General features: G+C 34.0%; 2 protein-coding genes across 2 annotated transcripts; both read left to right on the top strand.

Annotated features, from left to right (window-relative positions):
* The first annotated feature begins 1136 nt into the window (after positions 1-1136).
* On the top strand, positions 1137-7962 carry LOC128166354 (uncharacterized). Its single transcript, XM_052831465.1, has 3 exons — positions 1137-1204; positions 3320-5573; positions 5655-7962. Exons 2-3 carry the CDS (start codon positions 3336-3338, stop codon positions 7272-7274), a joined length of 3858 nt encoding a protein of 1285 aa, XP_052687425.1. The 5' UTR covers positions 1137-1204; positions 3320-3335; the 3' UTR covers positions 7275-7962.
* Positions 7963-14099: 6137 nt separating this feature from the next.
* LOC128166018 (uncharacterized protein K02A2.6-like) lies at positions 14100-15395 on the top strand. The gene has a single exon (XM_052830934.1). It carries the CDS (start codon positions 14100-14102, stop codon positions 15393-15395), a length of 1296 nt encoding a protein of 431 aa, XP_052686894.1.
* Positions 15396-23827: the final 8432 nt, after the last annotated feature.

Below are 23827 nucleotides of genomic sequence, written 5' to 3'. Positions count from 1 at the left end.
GGTAAACTAAAGGTTAGAGCAATGTTAGTTGGGCATATTGTATGCACGTCCGTCTACTGCTGTTGTTTGTCTTCAACAAAAAAGAAACAGTGAATAAGTTATTGGATCACTTTTGTTATTTCCTGTTTGTCGATTTATTTTGTCTAGACGATGAAATAAATACTATAGTCAACACTTCCGTTATCTAGTCAGCGAAATGTTTTTAAACATCAAAATTATTTAAAGGTATATGTCTTTGCACACATATTGGTTGGCAATAAATTGTTGTAATATTATCTCTCTCATAAAAAATAAGTCGTCAATCATGCGGTTCATATAAACCAATTTAACATCCAATCCAATGTAACGAAGAATAAAAAAACTACTTAGAGTATTTACTAGTACATACATGTTTTATAACTATCAATGAGCATTCTTGTGCGAGAAATGAACAATTGAAATTTCTGATAATACATTGTTTGTTTAGTTACTGCCATATATTGGTTTTAACAGTTAGATGAGAACTTTGTTGGTCATCATCGGTCAGTAAATTTTAAATAAGAGTCATTACATGTATTTGTAACTGTATCACTTAGGTACCATAATGTCCAAGTGTTGATTGAAATTGATTTGTAATGTGCTTGCATTTCCTTTGCCAACACAGTTTTGATATTCTCTTTGTTAAAAGACCAAAACAGCAATGTCCCTGCATTGCGTAGGCCATGCAAATGCAATCTGTCGCTAAAACACCAATCAAAAACTGGAAATCTTGAATAACTTAACTGCATGTACTGCGTAATGTATTTGTTTACAAATGATTTATCACCCTGATTTTAAGTTTTACTTTGATTACCCCCTCCCCAGCCTCAACCCTCCCCCCCCCAAAAAAAAAACCCACCTAAAAACAACAACAAACAATGCATGAGCTTTTTAATCATTGCCTGTAATTGGACAACTTAAAGTCAAATATTGATTGACCAGTCGAACTACTTTGATAAAGCCCTGTCAGTGTAATTTAAAAAATGGAAATGTAATTTGAAAATATTTCAACTGCAACTGCTTTAATAATAGATGGAGAACATTCCATGGTTTCATATAATGATTCTTATTGGTTTAAAAATTTGCAATTTATCTTTTTCTGGTAAGTTTATAACCTCATAGCACATGATGAGATAATCATCTAAATTTTTCTTCGAGGTGACGGATTTTGCGATCTAGGAAAAAGGTATGCAATTTAAGAATATAAGCAATGTATCTCACTAAACAAAAATAAGAAGACTGAAATATTTTTACAAGTTTCAAAAGAAAATTGTTATTCAAGTTTTTTTGGCATTTGTTAATTTTATAGTTTAGGATAATAAGGAATTATATTTTAATTTTCTTATATTTTACAATGAATTTCTTGCAAATAAAAACATTCTGATTGTATAAAGATCGATAATACGTAAAGGTTAAAACAAAAAATGGTGACATACTTGTCACACTCTAAAGTATGAAAGCCTTCAAAAAAGTAAAGCAGTAAAACACATAATCGTTAACATTGATATGAAGGCCCATCGTCATGGTAACCAAGGTTCAAGATAGAAAAATAATAAATAAATACTTTGTTAATAATTGGTGAAACAGACTAGGCATGCTCGTATCGTTCATAGTGGCTGAGTTAAAAATTTGCTGTGTTTTTTTTGTTCTCAAAAACTAAGTACAATACCTAATAATAGTTACTTACAATAAAATTTAGGCTTTTTTTAAAACTTACGTCTACATAATAAACATTAATATCTCAATTAAGACTGGTAACAAAACAAAATTGATTTTTCAGTTTTCTTTGTTTTTTACTTTGATAAGCAACGAGTGCCAGTTTCAATATATGATGTTATAAAGATTTCATACGAGGTAATACAATTTTAAGTAAATCGCTTTCAATTAGTAAAAATGTGCTTTATTTTGATGATTTGGCGAAGTCTTTTTACAACATCTTTAATAAACGAAATATATTTTTCAAGCCCAACCAAGAACCTCAAAGGATATGACATAACAAAGGATTTTTCTAAAAAATATTTTTTATTTAATGTCATTAATCACCTGCACCGATGCAATTTAATTGATTAATGTGCAATGTTAGGATACGCACGTCACGTGACAACGAAGTACATAAGATTTAAAGAAATACTCCAGGTCAAAATATATTTTCTTTGATTAAAAAATATCTTTTTTCAGTCGTATTTTAGCTCCGGGACACCTTAACATTGCTGCAAAGTGCAGATATCACAAAGAATCGGTGTTAAAAAAATCACACCATTGACAGCAGGAAAGTTCTCTAGGCCTCTTGTTTTTTTTCATCATTACTCATCACAAAACATACATATTTTGATACTCGTATCGTATAAATATATCTTCTGTGTAATAAGCATAGTTCTATATACATGAAAAAAAATACTATTGTATATAAATCTATTATACAATGATTATGATAATAAGTATTCATCATGTTCCTGTACACTTCATGTACTGTTTTGAAATTATAGAAAGTTTCCAACATTTTTATAAAAATCGTTTTCAGCCGGGCTCTGCTGTAAGCAGAGTCCTGGCTCTAGGCAGGCAAATCGCCAATGTTACTATAAATAGCACAACTTCAAAAGTAAACAAAAAACCAAACAGCGTCAAAGTAAAAGCTTCCGCTATACCAAATAGTTACACAAAGAGCCACGCTTTGTCAAAAGTGCTGGTATTTTGTTTTTGTTTTTTTAAATTCGAGAGAATTGTCTATTTTTTTAGTTTTCTTATTAATAACGTGCCTTAAAAACAAGACTATGCATATTGGACACATATAATGCGCATGAATTGTTATGAACTTCTTTGCTCCGCGTTGAAGAAATGGGGATTGAATATGTAACGCTTGTTGCAAAATTCAAGGCAGCAACTGTTAAACTTTTTTCTACTAGACAGACATATTTTTGTTTATAGCCGCTTACAAAATTTGGTCGCTTTCTGACGCTTTGCCGACATTAAAAGCATGAGAGAGAGAGAGAGAGAGAGAGAGAGAGAGAGAGAGAGAGAGAGAGAGAGAGAGAGAGAGAGAGATTTTCAGCTTTAGTACACAATATGCATAAAGACACACCAAAAGAGCCCGGCTTTCAGTACTTCAGTACTTTGATTACTTTTACCAATACTGGTGATAATTACATTCTGGAGAAAAAAAAAGTATTTTTTAGCTTGTGCCTTAGGTCTTGCTCACACAGGCCTCTTGTAAATTTGTTATATATCATGATTTTTTTAAAGACCATGCCACATCCATAAACAACAATACCTAAACTATAATTATTTATTGGTATTTTTTCAGACTTACCAAGGGAAAAATGAAGCATCCTACCTTTGTGATTTTCATCTATTTTTCTATCATTACACGATGTTTAAATTCATTGTCACCACCAATAAATTTTACAAACCTAATGATGCATCAGCTGACCATGTGTGGACCGGCGGGCTTTTGCAATACTTTTTCAGGAAACCTAGATTTGAATATTTCAAAGAGTCACAAACTATGTCCTGATTGCTTTTGTGACAATTTGTGCTTCGGAAGAGGAGATTGCTGTCCAGACAAATACTTTGCACAAAGTGGCCTAGTATGTAATAACGTGACCTTTGTTAATGCAACGCGAGATGAAAGTCGAGATCAGAGATCATCCTTTCTCATGATTAAGGAATGTCCTCACGAAACTGAACGAGTAATAGCAGAAAAGTGTGAACAGTCAAATGACAGTCTTAGTAAACTAAAGTATCCACCAGTGACAAGCAGTATAACTAATCTAACATACGCTAATAGATTTTGTGCACAGTGCAATAATGAAACATCCTACCAGTCCTGGAATATAGATATTTATTGTCAAGAATTTCTAGATATCAATTTTTTGTCTTCATTCAAAGAAATTGTTGATAATGGAATCAAAAATAGATGTGTCATGCAGTTTGCATCACTTAAGAATAAAAATGTATTTGGCTGCTACTACCTACAGTATCATTTTGATTCGTGTAACAAGACCGGATTCTGGAAAACAGGAGATACCGATGTTTTGCATGCGTGCGAATCACTCTATGTTAATAACGATACTTTATTCAAAAACTCATTTTGTAGGATGTGCAATCCAACTTTTTACAAAGGAGATGTAATATCACAATGTAACGTTACTGGACGGTGGAATTTGTTTGATAAAAAAATCAAAGATGCCTGCTCCCATTTTGAATTGAATGAGGGAACTTTACCATTTAAAAACATTTTTTGCAGAATTTGTAATACACCTGAAACCCTTGAGAATACCTTTATGGATGCATCTGCAGAAATTAGCACGAAAGTTCTTTATAATTCATATAACACCACCGTTTACTATTTATCTATAAAGATGAACAAATTCCTCAAAGAACATTTCAATTTTGTAAAAAGTACTATTCCTAAATTCAAACACAAGTTGAAAAGAAAATCTTTTAGTTATTTAAACATAAATATAACAGACTTAATATATAAGTCGCTTTCTCTGAAAAAATATGTCAGAGTATGCCAAAGTTTTGGAATTCCACGAAGATTTTTTTATCTTTTCCTTCCCTGCACCTGTGAACCTTCGTGTTTTCAGCATGGAGATTGTTGTGAAGATTTCGCATTAAAATACCCAACAAAATGCATACATTCAAAACAACTGTCGGGTGATAAATTTAAGAAGAGCATCCCTGATGTTGAATACCTTGTGACTAATGGATGTTACATGCAACTCTGGTACCCAATGTATATGGAGAAATTATGTCAACAAGGAGGAAATAGCATACTTTCTTCCCATCCTGTATATGATGTGAATACAGGTATATCGTATCTTAATATGATTTGCTACTTGTGTAATAAATCGCCGAGTCGACGTAACTTTGAATTAGTCAAACCATGGGACATTGAAGTATATTGTGAACAATTTATTGAATATAGAAACTTTTTAACTGTAAAACAGTTACTCAAAACGATCAGTGAAACCCGCTGCAATGTGACGTACTTGCCACGTTCATTTACGGATGGCAATAATGTGCATCATACAGTCTTATGTAATAAAAGATACGTTAGATACACGGAAAGTTGTAATTCCACTGGGAAATGGCTGGTGAAAGATCCTGGAATTCAATATGCCTGTGAAAACGTTTCAGCAGGAGCATTAATGAGATTCTATCCAGAGTCTGATAAATTAAGGTGTCATAAAAACCATTTTTGTGCATTATGCAATCCAGAAATCACTAATGAAAGCGACACTATTTCTACGTGTAAGGACGCTGGAAATTTTTCTTTAGTCGATAGACGTGACGTTTCTGGTTGTCAGTTTTTCCCTCAAATAAACTTTTATTCGCCTTACAAGAATTTATTTTGTAAACATTGCAATCATCAATTTGACCCGCGACCTAATTGTGATTATTTAGTGCATAAAGTTCCGGAAAAGTTTTTTCCAAAGAGTCAGGAATTTTTTCCAATCTACAGGAATTTATTTATGTATTCTGAATATGATGATAAATTACCCCAAAAAGATTCACCAGAATGTACATCAACACAAGCATACATCTCAAAAGTGGTAAGTTTGATATCATATATTCGTCCAGCATTAAATCAATGTTACTGAATGTGCATAAATCTTTTTTTTGTTCTCATTTAGAATCAGTGCAGAAACTTGACCTGTTATCCAGGGAAGTATCTCCGTAATGGAACATGCCAAGCACTCTTTACAGTTACAAAAAACTTGGGATATTTTCTGACATCAGACTTCCAAGGATATGTTTCCTCTCTGTTACCTGTTCACGATCTGTTGGTTATCATATCAGAAGAAATCAAACGAGCAATACTGTCTACGCATCAGATCGATTCAGATTCGATAGAATATTTGTTTGTTCAAATAGACCAGCCTTGCTTTAAGAGGAATCAAATCTTATATTCTCCACAGTTTTCAGGGAGCATTGCTGTAGGCATTTTTATAAAACACGCTGTAAAGAGAGTTGATATTGAGATGCTGTTGATCGCTTTTACAACTAAGATGGCGATTTCGGGAAATGGAACTTTTAATCTTCATCTTTCGCTCAAAATGCGTATGAATCAATTACCTTACAACCCATTTAAGATATTTCTATCCCAATATTTTTCTCGATGTACTTTACCAGAATTTCCGAAATATCAAATAGAACAAAATAGGCAGAAATATAAAACTGTTCGAATATCCAAATTGTTAACTTGCGTTCAAGTCCCACTTGAATTTGGCGAATATCATTTAGATAATCAATCGAGAAAACTATTGGTAATTGGGAAAAATAAGCTTTTCAGTTATGACTTGTTTGAAATTCTACCCAATGGATCAGCAAGAATTTGCATTGAAGACTTCAACGTTGGAAATGACACAGGTGCATCTTCTTCAGATGAACAAAATCAAGATGCCATTCTTTCAGAAATTACGCTTATCCTAAACGTTACTTCAATTATGTGTTTATTGATTTCGTTTCTAATTTATGTTTTTAAAAAAGATTTGAGAACAATACCCGGAAAAATAAACATGATCCTGATACTCTCGCTGATTCTAACTCTTACAGTGTTTCAGTTGAGTAAATTTGGTTCATCACAAAAAGTGGCATGTGTTGGGATTGGTATCGCTTTACATTATTTTTGGTTAGTGTCGTTTTTAACAATGACGGTGACTTCGTTTCATATGTACAGAATTTTTCAATTTTCTAACATAAATACAAGCGCTGGCTCAAATGATATTTTTAGAGTATACATAGCTTTTATCACTCTTTTACCATGCGTGGTAGTTGTTTTAAACATCATTATATCGTGGCAGGTTTCTGACAATGGTATTATTGGGTACGGAAATAGGATGTGCTTCATCGACAATACTTATTTACGATTAGCCTCATTCATTATACCTGTTGGTATTATGTGCCTCTCTAGTTTATTTTTCTTTGTTAGAACCATTATATCCATAAAACGTGTTCCCAATGTTCCGGGAAATCAATCTGTTAGAAATGAGTTTGGAATATTTTGTCGATTATTCACAATAACTGGGATAACATGGGTTCTTCAGATTATCGACGGCTTCCTCCCATTTACAACATTCTCCTATATCTCCTCAATAATCAACAGTCTGCAAGGAACTGCTATATTTATAGCGTTTTTCTTAAACAAACGAATCATAAATTGTAAATTAACAGTCCCAAAAGACTCGTACAACACAACACCACCTAAAAGAGAATCAACAGAAGAATCTACTACAAATGATACCAGGTTATGATATTTCAAAATGTTTCTCTGAGTAAGCATATAAAATGATTCTTCGAAGATGATGAATAAGTATTTTTTTACAATATCTGCTTTCATGAGTAGGCGTTTAAAAATGATAAAACAACATGCCAGGTGACTCTGAAAATTGTTCAATATATTTAATGATTAAGGAATCATTATTTGAGTATTATGAGGGAATAATTTGGTCGGGCGTGGTCAAATCCAATAAAGCCCGAAGGGCTTTATGATAGATTGCACGGCACGGACGTCCTATGTTTTTCCCCTAGACCTCCAAAGAGTTATAGTCACCATGGTACATATGTTACCCTCACATTCAGAGAAAATTGGCTGTCCCTTATGAATAACATTCTAATCGACTAATTTACGAAATGTTGTCACTTTTTGACAGATTATTGATGAAATAAATAAAAGATTGAGATAAATGTCAACAATAAAATGCTCTCTCTTTGGCGCTACATTTGGGCGATGATGAGAGCTAGAATACCTGTATGAAGTACCAAAAAACATACCTGTGGAAAAAGATAATTTTGAAATATTATCTTGATAAATAAAGGACATTAGGGTTTTTTGAAGATAGTAATTTGAAGTATATTAATGTAGTTTTTGTTTTAATTCTTTTGTACGTTGTTTTCATCATTCATTTATGTGACGTATTCTGTGTAGACTCTGTATTTGTGATTGGCTAATAAAAAGAATAAAATCGAAGGCTGATTCATTCATAGTTGTTACTTATTAATATAGTTCACTCATATATTTATATGATGAAATAACTATGATCTTTCTTGTCCTTAACCAAAGAGGTGAAAAACGTTTTAAATTATTTAAAGTACTTGTAAAATAAATTAGAAACACCCAATTATTTTTCTTTACTTTCACAAATCAAGGTAGAAATGACGAATTATTCAAAAAAAGTATATACCCATCAATGTTTCTTTTTTGGTACTATTAATTTAACAGAACTTGATCTGACTTTACAAATCACTCTGGTGTTAATCCATAATGCTCCTTTCCGAAACTGATGACGTATTTCACAATAAAGTTCTGTTATTTTTACTTTTTGACAGAATGGTATCACATACACATCATCATAACAGTAACTTGATTCAAAAGCCAGATCATTATATATATATTTGTTATATTCAGCAGTATATTCTCACTATATAACTCTATATAGACGAATAGTCAATAATTGTAATATTAGCTCGTCCGAAAAATATTGACCGGTAAATATTTTTTTCATATTGACCGGCTAGGAATAATATCTAGAGAACATTCTTTCTATTTCAAAAAATCGCCTCTGATTTGTTGATTCGTAAACGATGACGTAAATAATTCTTCGCTACTCCAAAACAAGGTGACGTCATAATAGACAGTCAGTCAAGGCAAGTAAACAACGGAAGCGCAATGCGACGGTTTCCTACCATAACGGATGTAAGGATTTGCGAATTACTGTGAAGTAAAATCAGGTAGAACATCTGTATATTAATTCTTTCGGTCGGGAAAATTATGGCGATCTGTTTTCAATTACTTTTTTAATTTTGGTTTGTTTCTTCATATAACAAAACAAATGTTGACTGTGTTTTCGGGCAACATTGATTATATTAGCCCCCTTGGGACTAAAATATTTTGTCCCTCGGGGGCTAATATAATCAATGTTGCCCTCAACCCCAGTCAATATTTGTATAATATTAGTAGGGTCTATTTATTGGACTTGTCATTTACTATGTATTACTAGTATTACTTTTTTTATATTTTACCTTTTAATGGGACTTTGACAAAATCAGAGATGAAAATTATATGTTCTATGTTTGAAGTAGTTTACTTGTCCATTCTGAATGAATGATCAAATTTTGAATGTTAGAAATCAAGTTACAAGTGAGATACAAACGTAATTACTCCTAATGCAAACAAATTCCCAAGTCTTATATTTGTTTACAAACAGTGTAGGGAACTACACATGATTTTGTTCGACATAATGACTCATGTCAAGCAAGAAAAACTGATTCATTTTGTTCACAATAAGTTTATCAACAACAAAAAACACAATTTTTTAAACTTAAACATGTACCATTACAATACATAACAGCAATAACAAAACATGACCTTTTCTAACGATACAAAGACTTTCAAATTGTGCATCAGCTTGTAACTCGATATTTAACTTTTAAATTTTGAGGAAGCATTTGCGATACCCACATTTTAGACATTAAAATGGAATATTATAGAATTTGAATTTTTAAAAATTAAATCATGTCTAATTACCTTTTTAAAAAATGTGGAAAATGAAAAATTAGATGAAAAATTTAATTTAAAGACCATTTTTCAAGATCAAATCCCTGCAAGAAATATTTAAAAGAAAGAAATAAGGTACACATCTGTATAGCGTAAAACATACTTACGTGTATTTTTCTGATTTTTGAATGAAAATAAAACATAAATTTTAACGCAATTAAACCAACTACGTGTAAAACCAAAACTTTACTGCATTTTGAGAAAATTCTACTCAGCTTTACGTTTTATTCATTATGACTAAAATTTATATAAATATTATAAAAGGGTATATCACCTATACGTTATATTTTTATATATGATCAAAGGTCCCGCCATGTTTTTATTTGATGGGGTACCAATTAGCCTGCTAAGCTAGGAATAGAATGGGTCAATAGTTATGTAGCTTCTCTTTTATTCTAGTGTGGGGGGAAGTACATCAGGCACCGTGAATTACATACAACACAGGCATATATTGCAAAGATGATGTGCACATTTTTAATAGTAAAAGACACGTTTTTGTGTAGATTGCAACATGCATTGCAAGCATTTGAGGGATTCAAGTGTCAACGTGTCACTTACACCTGGACTTACATCTATTATTACAAAATATTTATGTAAATTTATTTAATCATTGTGTAATATTTTATATATCTTAAATGATACAGCACAGTAAATTACAGTTTGTAGACAACACTTAGTGTGCCCACCTGAATGGACAGTCACGTGATATGTGTTGATAATTCTCCCAAATGGAGGTTTTAAACAACTTTTAATACGTACGGGCATAACCATATTTTACTAAATTATACTTATTTAGTACATTCTACAAAGTGCGGCTGCTTTGTATGGAGTTTTTTTTATTAGAATAAAAAGAAATGAGCTCCCTTTGAAATTTATATGAGTTTTGCTTTTCACGTATATATCAATTTATTCTATAGATTTCATCAAAGCAGCAGTACTTTTTAATAGATTAGACATTCTCTTAATTTATTTTTTAAAAGATTGAAATTATCTGTTGAGTGTAGACCCTTGTAAAATGCGGATTAAGATAGGGATCCCGGTGTCAAGCACATTAAACTTGTACATGAAACACTGTAGAAAAAAGTAATACACTCTCTAAAAAAAGGACATGCTGGATCAAAACAAGAATAATAAATATGATATTTACAGCAATATGAGCTGCATTTTTTAAAATTTTATTTTGCTGGTGACATCGATGGTAACCTAACAACGAAACTTTATGATAAACGCGATGACTTCAATTTTTCTATAGTTAACTTTCCTGACTTATGTAGCAATATACCTTCATCACCTGCATATGTTTTTTTTGGCTCTCATTTGATTCGATACGCAAGGGCATGCTCTTCGTATGAAGAGTTTCTAAGACGAAGCAAGCTACTGACAAACAAGTTGATAAAACAGGACTATCAATTCACAGTATCGCTTGAAGTCATCTTTTCGTAAGTTCTATGGTCGATACAACAACCTTGTCAGCAAAAATACAATCTTCCACTGGGTCGCATACTGACTGACGTTTTTCATACTAAGTGTTAGACCATAATTATTCACCTAATTGTCTATGGACTTTTCTGATTTTTTCACCGATTACAACAAAGAGCACACGGCGGGTGTGACCGGTCAGCAGAGGATGCTCACTCCTCCTACGCACCGGATCCTACCTACAATGTAATGGAGGTCCGTGTTTGTAATATTATTATCTAAAGTATCTATTCGGAATAATCAGTGTTGTACGTATATGACTTTGGCTACTTTCATTTATACATGTAATACCAGTTTAGGTACCAGTTTAAAAATTAAATGTCGAACTAGAACAAACGTGTGGTTCACTTCTTGCCGTATCTCAACAATCATTTGATTGTTGTCTGTCATCTGTCCGTCATAACATTATATGGTGTCAGATGGAACACTTAAGACCACCACCGGAGCTCGATTTCTCATCATCGGATGGAAATCTACCCGAAAAATGGAGGAAATGGGAACAGACCATGCGACTGTATTTGAACATCGCCATGCATGAACGGGATGAAAAGGACAAATGCAGTGCATTCCTCTATATAATCGGACAGGATGGACGTGAAATTATCAACACGATGACTATTTCACAGGATGACAAAATTGAACCTTTGTTCAAAAAATTCAAGGATTACTGTGCACCACGTGAAAATATCACGGTGTGGCGTCATAAATTCTACACGCGACAGCAAGGTAAGACTGAAACGATAGATCAGTATGTGACCGATTTGCGTGTAATTGCTTAAAACTGTAAATTCGGGGCACTGGAAAATAATATGTTGCGTGATCGCATTGTGTGTGGAGTAAATTCGGAAAAGGTCAAAGAGAGACTGCTTCGTGATAACAAACTGACATTAGAGAGTGCTTTAAGTGCATGCAGAGCCAGCGAAGAGTCTGTGATCCATCTGAAAGACCTACACAATGAAGAAGCGACAGCAGCAGCAGTGTTTAAGAAACCGAAAGACAAACATTCAGCTTGTGGAAACTGGAGGAACAAAAAGAAACCAGGACAGTCTACAACAGCCTATGTACCTAAAGGCTCACCCGCATCGAGGGACAAAAAGTCATGTGGAAGGTGTGGTAAGACACATGAGGAAAAGAAATGTCCGGCATTTGGAAAACGTTGTCACAGGTGTAATGGAGCGAATCATTACCAAAAATGCTGCAGATCAAAAAATGTGAATGTTGTTGATCATGAGGATGATGAAGACTGTCACTCTACAGATGACGAAAATTACTTCCTATGTGCAGTTACCAGAGAATCCGACAGGAAAGATGAAGCCCACACGACCATAGCCTTTAACAAGGTGAAAGTGAAATTTAAAATAGATACTGGATCTCAAGTTAACATTATCCCCAGAAGTATTCTGAGTCAGCTTCCTGTGAAAACCAATGTCACACGGACTTCAGCAAGAATAACAAATTACACAGGAGACAAAATACCCATCCTAGGGAAATGCCACCCCGACATGGAAACCATGTGTTAGAGTTTTATGTGACCGAAACAGATTCAGTACCTATACTAGGGCTCAGATCATGTAGAGACTTAGGCTTAGTCAAGCTGACATTTGCGACACAGAGACAGTCAAAGGACTACAGTAAGGAGGACATATTCAGTGAATTCACATCAGTATTTCGTGGATTAGGGTGTCTACAAAAACCTTATCACATACAGATAGACAGCACAGTAGAACCAGTTGTGCACCCACCTCGAACATTTCCCGCAGCACTCCGAGACGAACTGAAAGCATCACTCGAGGGAATGGAGCTTAAAGGAGTCATAAAGAAGGTGGATGAACCCACTGAATGGGTGAACTCTATAGTTTGTGCTGAGAAGTCGAACGGCAAGTTAAGGATTTGTCTCGATCCACGCGACCTAAACAAAGCCATCAAGCGCGAGTACTATCAGTTACCCACGATAGAGGAGATCACCACCAGACTAGCAGGTGCGAAAATTTTCAGCAAGTTGGATGCCAACAGTGGCTACTGGCAGATACCATTAGATCCAGCAAGTCAGAAACTCACCACTGTTAACACACCCTTTGGACGATACTGCTTCTGCAGGATGCCCTTCGGAATAAAAAGCGCTCAAGAGTTATTCCAAAAGAGGATTTCACAACACTTCAGACACATACCTGGAGTAGAAGTGGACATAGATGACATTTTGGTCTGGGGGAGAAAACAGAGAACAACATGATCAGAGACTTCGACAAGTGCTAGAGAGGTGCAAGGAGATAAACTTGACTCTCAACAAGGAAAAATGTATGTTTCGTAGTCCAGAAGTGAGCTACATAGGACACATCATTAGTAGTGAAGGTGTGAGACCTGACCCCAAGAAGATAGAAGCGATCACCAAGATGCCCCCACCAGAGGACAAGAAAGGTGTAGAACGACTACTGGGGACAATCAACTACTTAGCAAAGTTCATACCAAACATGTCTAAAGTCACACAGCCAATCAGAACACTCTTAAGGAAGGACATCACATTCCACTGGGAACGACCTCAGGAAGATGCGTTTAAGGACATCAAGAAAATTTTATCAGAAGCACCCATACTTACCTTCTTTGATGTCAAGTCGTAGTGAGTGTTGACGCCTCGAAATTCGGTCTAGGAGCTGTGATTCTACAAGAAAACAAACCAATTGCTTACGTTTCAAGAGCTCTCACCGATGCAGAAACTAGATATGCTCAGATAGAAAAAGAGTTACTTGCAGTGACATTTGGGCTTGAACGTTTTAACCAATACACATATGGAGTGGATATTGTTGTGGAAAACGACCACAAACCGCTTGAATCCATTTTGAAGAAACCCCTATCACAGGCACCGCCTAGATTGCAGAGATTGTTACTCAGATTACAGAAGTATACTTTCAACTTCAAATACCGACCAGGTAAAGAACTAGTCATTGCGGACACGCTCTCTCGTGCATGCCTACCAGCAGGCAAGAAAGAGACCCAGTCACAGGAGTTAGAGACTTTTGTACATTCTGTGTTCTGAAGAACCATACCCATGTCACATGATATTCTGAACGACATCTACCGGGAAACGGAAGGAGATAATGAACTCAGTCTAGTAAGGGACTGTATACAGAACGATTGGCTACTCAGCAGAAAAAGATCTACACACAAATACTGGAAAATCAAAAACCAGTTAACAGTTGTTGATGATCTCGTGTTCAAAGGAAACAGAATAGTAGTGCCAACAGTCCTACAGCCAGAAATACTGAAGAGGTTACACACAGGACACATGGGCATGGAGAAGACAAAGAGAAGAGCTAGGAACATCATCTACTGGCCCAACATGAACAGAGACATTGACGAGATGATCTCACAGTGCAACACATGTATGGACTTCAGGAATCAAAATCCTAAAGAACCTCTCGTGTCAACACCAGTTCCAGATGGACCATGGCAAACAGTAGGAACAGACTTATTCACGCTACATGGAAGTGACTACCTTGTAGTAACAGATTACTACTCCAGATTTTTTGAAGTCGTAAAGCTACCAAACACACAAAGCCGTACAGTTATTGAGAGACTCAAGTCAATGTTTGCCAGATATGGTATGCCGTTTGAAGTTATTAGTGACAATGGAACACAGTACACCTCACAGGAATTTCGTGAATTCGCACAAAACTGGAACTTCCAACACACCACATCCAGTCCATATCATCAACAAGCCAATGGACTTGCAGAGAGAACAGTGCAAACAGCAAAGAGACTACTGGAGAAAGCCAAGACAGATGGCAAGGACCCATATTTAGGATTACTGGAGTACAGGAATACCTCAACGGACACCGGTTCGCCAGCACAGCTTTTAATGAGCAGAGAGTTGCGCTCTATTCTACCGATAACCAAGAAGCAACTTAGACCAAAAACCATTAACAGAACAGAGACGTACAAGGAAAGGGCACGAAGTCAACATCGACAACAGTACTACTACAACCGTACTACCAAAAGCCAGAAGGAAATTCCTCATGGACACAAAGTTCGATTCAAACTGAAGAAAGACAGGAAGCCAGCTAACGTCATCGCTCAAGACAATCGCTCATACCAGTTGATCACGCCAGATGGGGCCATGTATCGAAGGAATCGATGGGATATCATAACGTCTAAGGAGAAGATGTTTCGTAAAGACACAGATATCTCTACAGATGAAGAGCCAAACCCAGATGTCAGTCAGGGAGAAGTCGTCGACACAAAGAAACCAAATCTGTTGACATCAGAAGTCCAACCGAGTTCAGAAAGTGGATACCGCACGCGGTCAGGAAGAGAAGTGAGGAAACCAAAGAGATTTGAGGATTAGTGAACAGTGTTTATATTTTGTGAATTGGGGCAGAATAATCCCCTGCATGTTTATTTTAGGCAGACTGGGCAGTCTACCAAAGTCTACAATTGTTATAGTAATCTCACATGATTGTGTTCAACTTATTTCATATCTAAAGTAACTTGATTCAACGAACATTAACTCAGAATTTAATTTTCAAATTTATTGACACTCATTTTTGATAAAGGGAAAGTTGTAATATTATTATCTAAAGTATCTATTCGGAATAATCAGTGTTGTACGTATATGACTTTGTCTACTTTCATTTATACATGTAATACCAGTTTAGGTACCAGTTTAAAAATTAAATGTCGAACTAGAACAAACGTGTGGTTCACTTCTTGCCGTATCTCAACAATCATTTGATTGTTGTCTGTCATCTGTCCGTCATAACATTACAGTGTTGTCTCAAGGTTTGTATTTTGACCATCACAAACAAACCAAATCATCAACATTTAATTTGTGTTTTTGCCCTATTCGGACATTTTCCCGATTTTGACATTTAACTCGATTATGACATGCTCAATTGTGACAAAGAGCACACGGCGGGTGCGACCGGTCAGCAGAGGATGATCACTCCTCCTAGGCACCTGATCCTACTTCTATCTATTTGGAGGTCCGTGTTGCTCTGCTTTGAATTTGTATTTCGTTTTATGGATTTTTGAGATGGTTCACGGTTTGTTATTGTCAATTTTTCATTTGAAAAAATCATTATTTTTTTTCAGAGGAAAGATTTCTCTTCTAAGGAATATAAAGCAAATCAATTTTTGTACAGGACGACAATAATTCATTTTTGCTCCAATCAAGTCTTCTTTACAGCCTTTTACACAAAAATATGGCTAACAGAAATTTAAAAACCATGATATTGTTTGTCATTATAGTAGAAAATAACATTTTCGTTATCAAATTTTACATGAAAATTGCAGCTCTCATTGCTTTATTGGTATGATAATAGTTTAAAGATTAAGCTATATTTATGAACTGCAGTTTCCCATGTTAAAAAGTTGATTGATCCGCCTCTCTCTCCACGTAAAATGCGTCAAAATTTAGAGATCACATCGACAAGTATTTTTAATGTAGTTTAATATGTTTGAATCAATGGCAATCCCAAATTACTTCATGTTTAGCATTTTTGATAAATTGTTGTTTGTGTGATATTACAGTTAACATTTCCCGTACTTTCTGATTGGCGCAACCACAAATTCGACCTTAGCAGTGCTGCGTAAGTGTTGGGTCATAGAGTTTTTGCTCATAGTCTTTTGAAGGTATTCCCTATTTTATTTCGCACATAGTATAATTTTTTGGTATTTGGTATGCTGTTGGTCACATTTTATTATAACGTATTTAATTTACCTCTTTTTCATTTCTATTGTGGCAAGATTTTTAAAGTAATAAAATTTCCTCATCTAATGTTCACATTTATTTGGGCCCACTGTTTGGAGATTGCCCTTGTGATGGCGCAGCCAATGATTTGGAATAGTCTCATTGCGTTTATTTGCCTCATCAGTAGTGCACAACTGTTTCCTATTTGGCTTTGTATTTGCATTTAATCTGTATTATTTGATCTTGCAGGTCCATGTTAGCATCCCTTCGCAGTGCGCATCATTCTTGCTTGTAGTGTATGGGTATGACCAACAAGGCAATTAATTGATGCCTGACTCTCTTGTTGTAAGAAGCCGTTGCCTATATCGACAATAGAATCAGTATGAGGTTATGTTTGTATTGTTGTTTTCATTACTCCTATGCTAATCGTCTTTGGTATATGAAATGTCGAATAAAGCAATTATGTTTAATTGGTAACTATCTTCCGTGTCAGTTCTGCATCAGAGTGTCATAGATTGACTAAGTTTCTATTTTTTATTGTATCCCTGTTTATCGCTAGAATATACATACACCCTGTTTGGTTGATAATATAATCAATTCTATTAGAAAAACTGAAAGATAACAATTTTTTGAAATATTTTCTTCATGACATATCCACGTGTCAATTCAGACATATTTTTAAATTGTTTATTTATACGCTTAAAGTATATCCAACATTATCATTTCATTATGATCAAAAAATGAACTATCAAATTTGGGCAAGTCAGTTCAGAGGCAATCAATCCTTCTTTGTTTAATCGTCCTTTTGTAAATTGACTTTCAAATAATGCAAATATTGGATAATTAAACTCATTGGTGATGAGGTGACCTGTTTCTCAGACTTTTCACTTCCAGGAAAAATGTCAATACTTCACTTCATTTTGCAAAAATAAACAATGCATAATTACCCTAGTTTGTACAGGTATATTTAGTTCAAGAAATTTTTTGAATCAGAGTGAAATTGAACGCCTGTCACCTGTAAAAAAGCGTAAGTTTTTTTTTATTATACTTATTCCTACTTGTGATTTATATATTTTTCTAACATGTTTAAGATGAGTACTAAACTAAACTAATAGTTTTGTTTTGTCTTTTTTGGGGCTAAATATCAGGTGTTAAGTTGGTTTCCACATTTGCACTTGATCTTTATCAATCATTCAAGTTCAATATCAGTTTAAAATAAATGTAGTTCATTTTTGTGTTATTCAATATAGTACACGTTTTATAACCAAGATATCTCTCCTTCAAGGTACGAATTAAACATGTTCACGTTAGTGACTGTGTTCAATGAAATGATATATTATCAAATTATTAAAGATCTCTATAGTTATATACCTTCGCTGATACTTTAAAAAAAGTTACCTAGGTTTTTATAAATAGTATTTGGAATATCCACCATTGGAACACTAAAATCAGAATATCTACCATTAAACAAAGTCCACAATTATCGTATTGCTTGCTTACAACTTTCTTATATCACCTTTACGTAGTATTGAAGAATATGTAATTCTGGAAAACAGCATGTTGGGAATTTGGAATATGGTGATTTGTTGTTAAGAAAACAAACAAAAAAACCCACTATACTGTTTACTGAAAATGAATAAATTAACGCGGTTATATTAATCTAAACATTTTCTTTTAGTTGATGTGTTTTAGAAATCGCTTCACAACCGCTCTAAAACATAACATTTTCATCCAAACCATCATTATAGAGTTTTGAAAAGGTTATATTGATTATACTTTTTTACAGCTTAGACATATTTAATGAGTAACGTAAATGTCCGTTAATCATTAATGATCCATACAAAACTCATTGGTTTATTATGTTTTAATGACCTCGGAGAATTATTTCAAACACAATAATCAACCAAAAGAAAAAAACGCCCTTACTGCTAGTTAATGGAGAACATGTGGTGTTGACGATGGCATCCCTCACCTTCCGCGGAAAAATGACTATTTTGTAGATCTGCTCCCACGGAAAGCCGGCTATATAGTGGTTTTCCCCCTTTTTATAGCCAGATTACCCCCACGGAAAACCTACTATATAGTAGATTTTCCCCTGTTAAATACATTCCGGTCATAATTATGGCGGACCATTCGTGGCAATAGTTTGCAATATCTGAGATGATATTCATTTGATCAGCCAAAATTTAGAGTAATAAATACATTTATTAATACATATTAGCATAAAACAAAGGGTTTCTTTTCCAGAAAGCACGTTTTATCACGTTTCTGTATCATCACACTTTATTTCACCCTTTGGAACACCTTTGCTCCTTTTATTTTGATTTCGAAATACCACGGATATTTTTGTTTTCATCAATGCCTATACACAGTGATGACTATGACGTTATAACAAGGACATATTCTTATAGAAGACGTCACAGTGCGTTTAAGCGACAAAATGCGTCTGTTTTGATATCGGAGAATTAAGATAAAGCTGAATTAAGTTTTTCATATGAAAAATATAAATGAGTTTAATAAAAATATGATGAACACAACAAGACTTGGCAAAATCTGTATCAAACTTGAATCAACTCTCAACCAATATCAGCCGCATGGTCATTGTTCCTCCTGCTAATTTTCGAGTCCCGGGTAGACATTTTAAATAGATTTTTTCTCGTAATAACGAGATAATTAACTCGTAATTACGGGAAAAGATCTCGTTATTACGAATTAATTATCTCGTTATTACGAAAAAAAGATCTCGTTATTACGGGATAAAAATATTGTGGCCCTCTTCGTCTTTCGTACAAACGGGAGACCGGGTGCAATGATTTGTCGAGAAACTAATTCTTTCACTTCTCTTGATAGGGTTCTAAATCAAATGAAATTATAGATTAATTGTGAAATGCATTTCAAACTAGAAAACTCATTCCATTTCATATACTGAGAAAGGTATTTTGTTTTAATTTTTTCAACATAAAAAATTTCAGATATAAAGCATCACTTGAAACTAAATGTACGCATGTGCAAAGGTTCGGTTTGGTTTGGTTGAAGCTATTCGAATAAAAATGTAAATTTTCACAAATTTCACCAAGGTGTGATAAAAGGTGATGGTAAAAAAGACACAAACTTCATATGTATAAGTAAGTAACCAAAAATTCCCTAAAAAATTAGCAAATATTCAAAGAAATGAGATAGTGTACTTGAAAGAGACCATGTCTTTGTCTACGGACTGACCACTACTCATTGTTCAGTCGTCGGTCACTGGAATCGTACATTACCAAATTTATACTATATGTGTAATAAAAATATTTCAGACATTCACATAGAGGTTTAGAAGTTTTTGACATTATATCAATCTTGGATGTTAATAAGGCTATTGGCCCTGATAATATAAGTCATAGAATGTTGAAATATGCAAAAATTTCCATTTCAGAACCTTTATTTATGCTTTTTAACAAATCGCTTGTAGAAAACTCATTTCCGAATGATTAAATAATAGCCCATGTATTACCGCTCTTTAAAAAAAGTATCCATCTGTTGCAAATAACTACAAACTGGTGTCCCTGCTAAGCTGCGTTAGCAAAATTATGGAAAGAATTATTTTTATAAACATGTTTACAATTTTGTTCACGAAAAATAATTTATTCTATAAATACCAGGCAGGTTTTTTGCCTGGCCATTCAACGGTGTTTCAACTATTAGAAACATATCATACCATTATCAAAAGTAAAGAAGATGGGAAAATGTGTTGTATAGTTTTTGTGATTTGTCGAAAGCTTGTGACAGGTCGGACACGAAGCTTTACTTTTAAACTTCAAACGTATGGTATAAGTGGACATCTTTTAAAATGGTTTAACAGCTATTTAAGTAATAGAACACAAAAAGTCGTGTACAAAAACAAGTTGTCAACAACCTTATGTATCAATGCTGGTGCTCCTCAAGGGTCAGTATTAGGACCACTATTGTTTCTTATTTACATTATTGATGTAGCAACGAAAATGATATCATTCTGTAGACTTTATGCTGATGATAATTCATTACAGCATTGTGATTATATATTTAAAAAACATTGAAATTTTATTAAACCATAATCTGAAAATTCTCAGCGACTGGTCTGACCAGTGGTTACTGAAATTTAATACGTCCAAAACAAAAGCTGTTTTTTTTTTACAAAGAAAGAAACATGTAGAAGAATTTCCAATGCTATTTTTTCAAGGGTGTCAACTGGAGTATGTTTCAACCCACACACATCTTGGATTACTTTTTTCTAACGTATTAAGTTGGTCTCAATACAGTTGCCTCCGGGTATAACTAGATGCTGGGGACATATAACCGATACTCGTTTTATCCGAGGTTGGCATTTCCCAAGGTGACACGTGATCGTTGTTCTTTACATTTCAAATGACTTTTATAAACAAGTGATAATTAAATAAATACGTATAATTTATTCCAACTTTGTTGAAAAGTACCATACTTACAGAGTATTCATGTAAATGACCATGAATAATTACATGTACAATCTTAAACACGTGGTACTTTCACTTCAAGAGAGACAAAAACTGTGTGATTGTCCGTTCCTTTTTTTTTTTAAATTCTCTGGTAAGTTTCGATAACGTCAATCGGTTTTAATTTTGTAAAAACACGTATGTGGAATCTTCGATGTCTGTTTTTTTTTGGCATGAAAAAGGTTTCAAAATCGTTAGCGCATTTAATGCTTTTTTTGTAAAAACTCTCGAGTTTTTGCCGACACACCGATATCATCGCCACCTTTGTCGGTGTCTGTCTCGTCTTCATCTTTAATTTCACTCCGAATTTAACTAACTTAGTATCTCTGTCGAAATTTAATACCATAACCAGGTAATCAACACTTGCATGGAAGGCCCAATGTCAGTATCGGTAATTTTAGAGTCACGCGCTTTTCTCAACAAATCCGCTAACTCTTCCAAGCTTCCTAAATCATTTTTTAAAAAATTGTACTAAATGTACTCGAAGTTTATCCATAGTCCTTTGCAATTTCACTTTTATTTTTCATTCATTGTTATATCCGATAGCGTTTACAACTAACGGGCAAAAATTATATCTAAATAAGTCCTATTGTTTCTAGCGAAATTGTTTTCCTTTTCTTTTACTTCGAAGCCATGACTGTGAACATTGCAATAAAAACAACTCATTGTTATTTCTGGATACCTATAATCTATTGTCCTGGGTATAGATACCTACATGGCCATACCGTTAGTTACCTGGAACCAACGTGTGTAATCAAGCGTGCAGCGAGTACCTCGTTATATCCGATAGCGCGTACAACTAACGTGCAGAATTTTTCACCTCGTAATATACGGACTCTCGTTATAAACGATCTCGTTGTATCCAGTATTTTTAAAAAGGAAATAATAAAGAAATAATAAAGAAATAATTTTGGACCACACAATCATCTCGTTTTAAGCGGTACCTCGTTATATCCGAGCTCGTTATACCTGGAGGCCACTGTATATTGATAATATAGTAAATAGTGCATATAAAAAATTAGGACTTTTGAAAAAAACTAAAGTTTACTCTAGGTAGAACAAATTTATCAAAAATGTATATCACATTTATGAGACCAATTCTTGAATATGCTTTCTAAGTATGGGACGGTTGTAATATGTTTGACATGGAGAGATAAAAAAAGTTTAAATAAGTGCTGCAAGGATAGTTAGTGGGTTACCCATTTTAGAATCTACAAAATCTCTACTAAGAAACTGGCTAGGAACACATTGTTGTATTTGTTTGCTACCTCCAGAACTGGTACTGAATATCCCCTGCAGATCTCCATTGTCTACCTGCAAACGAGCAAATTAGGATTACTTTTGCAGCTCTCCAATCGACCAAACGAAATGACGTAATAAGGCTAAATTAATAACCATGTTTACAATTCATACAAATCAAGAACCTAAGTACTTGAGCAACATAATTCCTCCTGTAACAAAAAATGTTTTAAAATATCACACGAGAAATAGCGAAAATTATATTGTTCCAATCAGCAGACTAGAACTTTATAAGAAAAAATCTGTACCTGATACTATTTGGAAATGGAATTTTCTCTATTTAGAAGTTAGGGAAGGAACGTCTCTTAACATATTCAAGAAAAATCTTGGTGAAAGTATTCCTCGACTTCCAAAATATTTTCATTCGGTAAACGCACTTTTTATATTTTGCATACCAAATTGTGACACTGTTGTATTTTGAATTATGATCTGTACAGAACAAACATTATTGAATCACCTAATTGTGGTCAAAAGGAGGATGTTTTTCTTATTTTCCTGTTTGCAAGAATTATGTAAATGCTAGAGACAATTTATTTGAACTACTTTTGAATAGGATTGATGAAACAATCTTTAAATAGAGTATACAGTTTTTTTTAATTCGAATGAACCATCTCCGAGAAACATTTGAACGTGCGCATTATTTTTGTTTACTTATTTCCTTTTACAGAAATTAAAAAAAAAATGCAATTCGTCCATTTTAAGAAAATTGAAAGAAAAAGAGACTCTTTTTATTTCGAGGATTTAACCTGTGTCACTTAATGAGTAACAATTAATCAAGTCAGCCGGATCGTCACTTGTTAGCATATGAGTGTATATCTTGTCAAATTATGTTATTTATCAGATAATTGCCTAAAGAAGTTCCAACAATCTGTTGAAATTCCCATGGGTACATGTACTATTTATGCCCTATTGTTAGCGGATCTATTTTTGTATTCTTATGAAGCAGAATTTATTCAAAAACTTGTATGTGAAAAAATAAATTACTCGCAGTAAAACTTGTACGTGAAAAAATAAATAACTCGCCTTCAACTTAACATTTATATTTAGGTATGTCGACGATGTATTTTCAATTAACAATTGTTATATCCATACTTACATCGACTCGATATATCCCAGTGAACTTGAAATAAAAGATACCACAGAGTCTGCGTTATCTGTTTCACATTTGAATACTTAACTGGAAATGAACATTGATGGTAACCTAACAACAAAACTTTATGATAAACGCGATGATTTCAATATTCTATAGTCAACTTTCCTTACTTATGTAGCAATATACCTTCATCACCTGCATATGGT

Source organism: Crassostrea angulata, chromosome 10 (assembly GCF_025612915.1).
Source record: "Crassostrea angulata isolate pt1a10 chromosome 10, ASM2561291v2, whole genome shotgun sequence".
Classification (NCBI taxonomy): Eukaryota; Metazoa; Mollusca; class Bivalvia; order Ostreida; family Ostreidae; genus Magallana; species Magallana angulata.
This window is presented reverse-complemented; position numbering and strand designations above follow the sequence as displayed.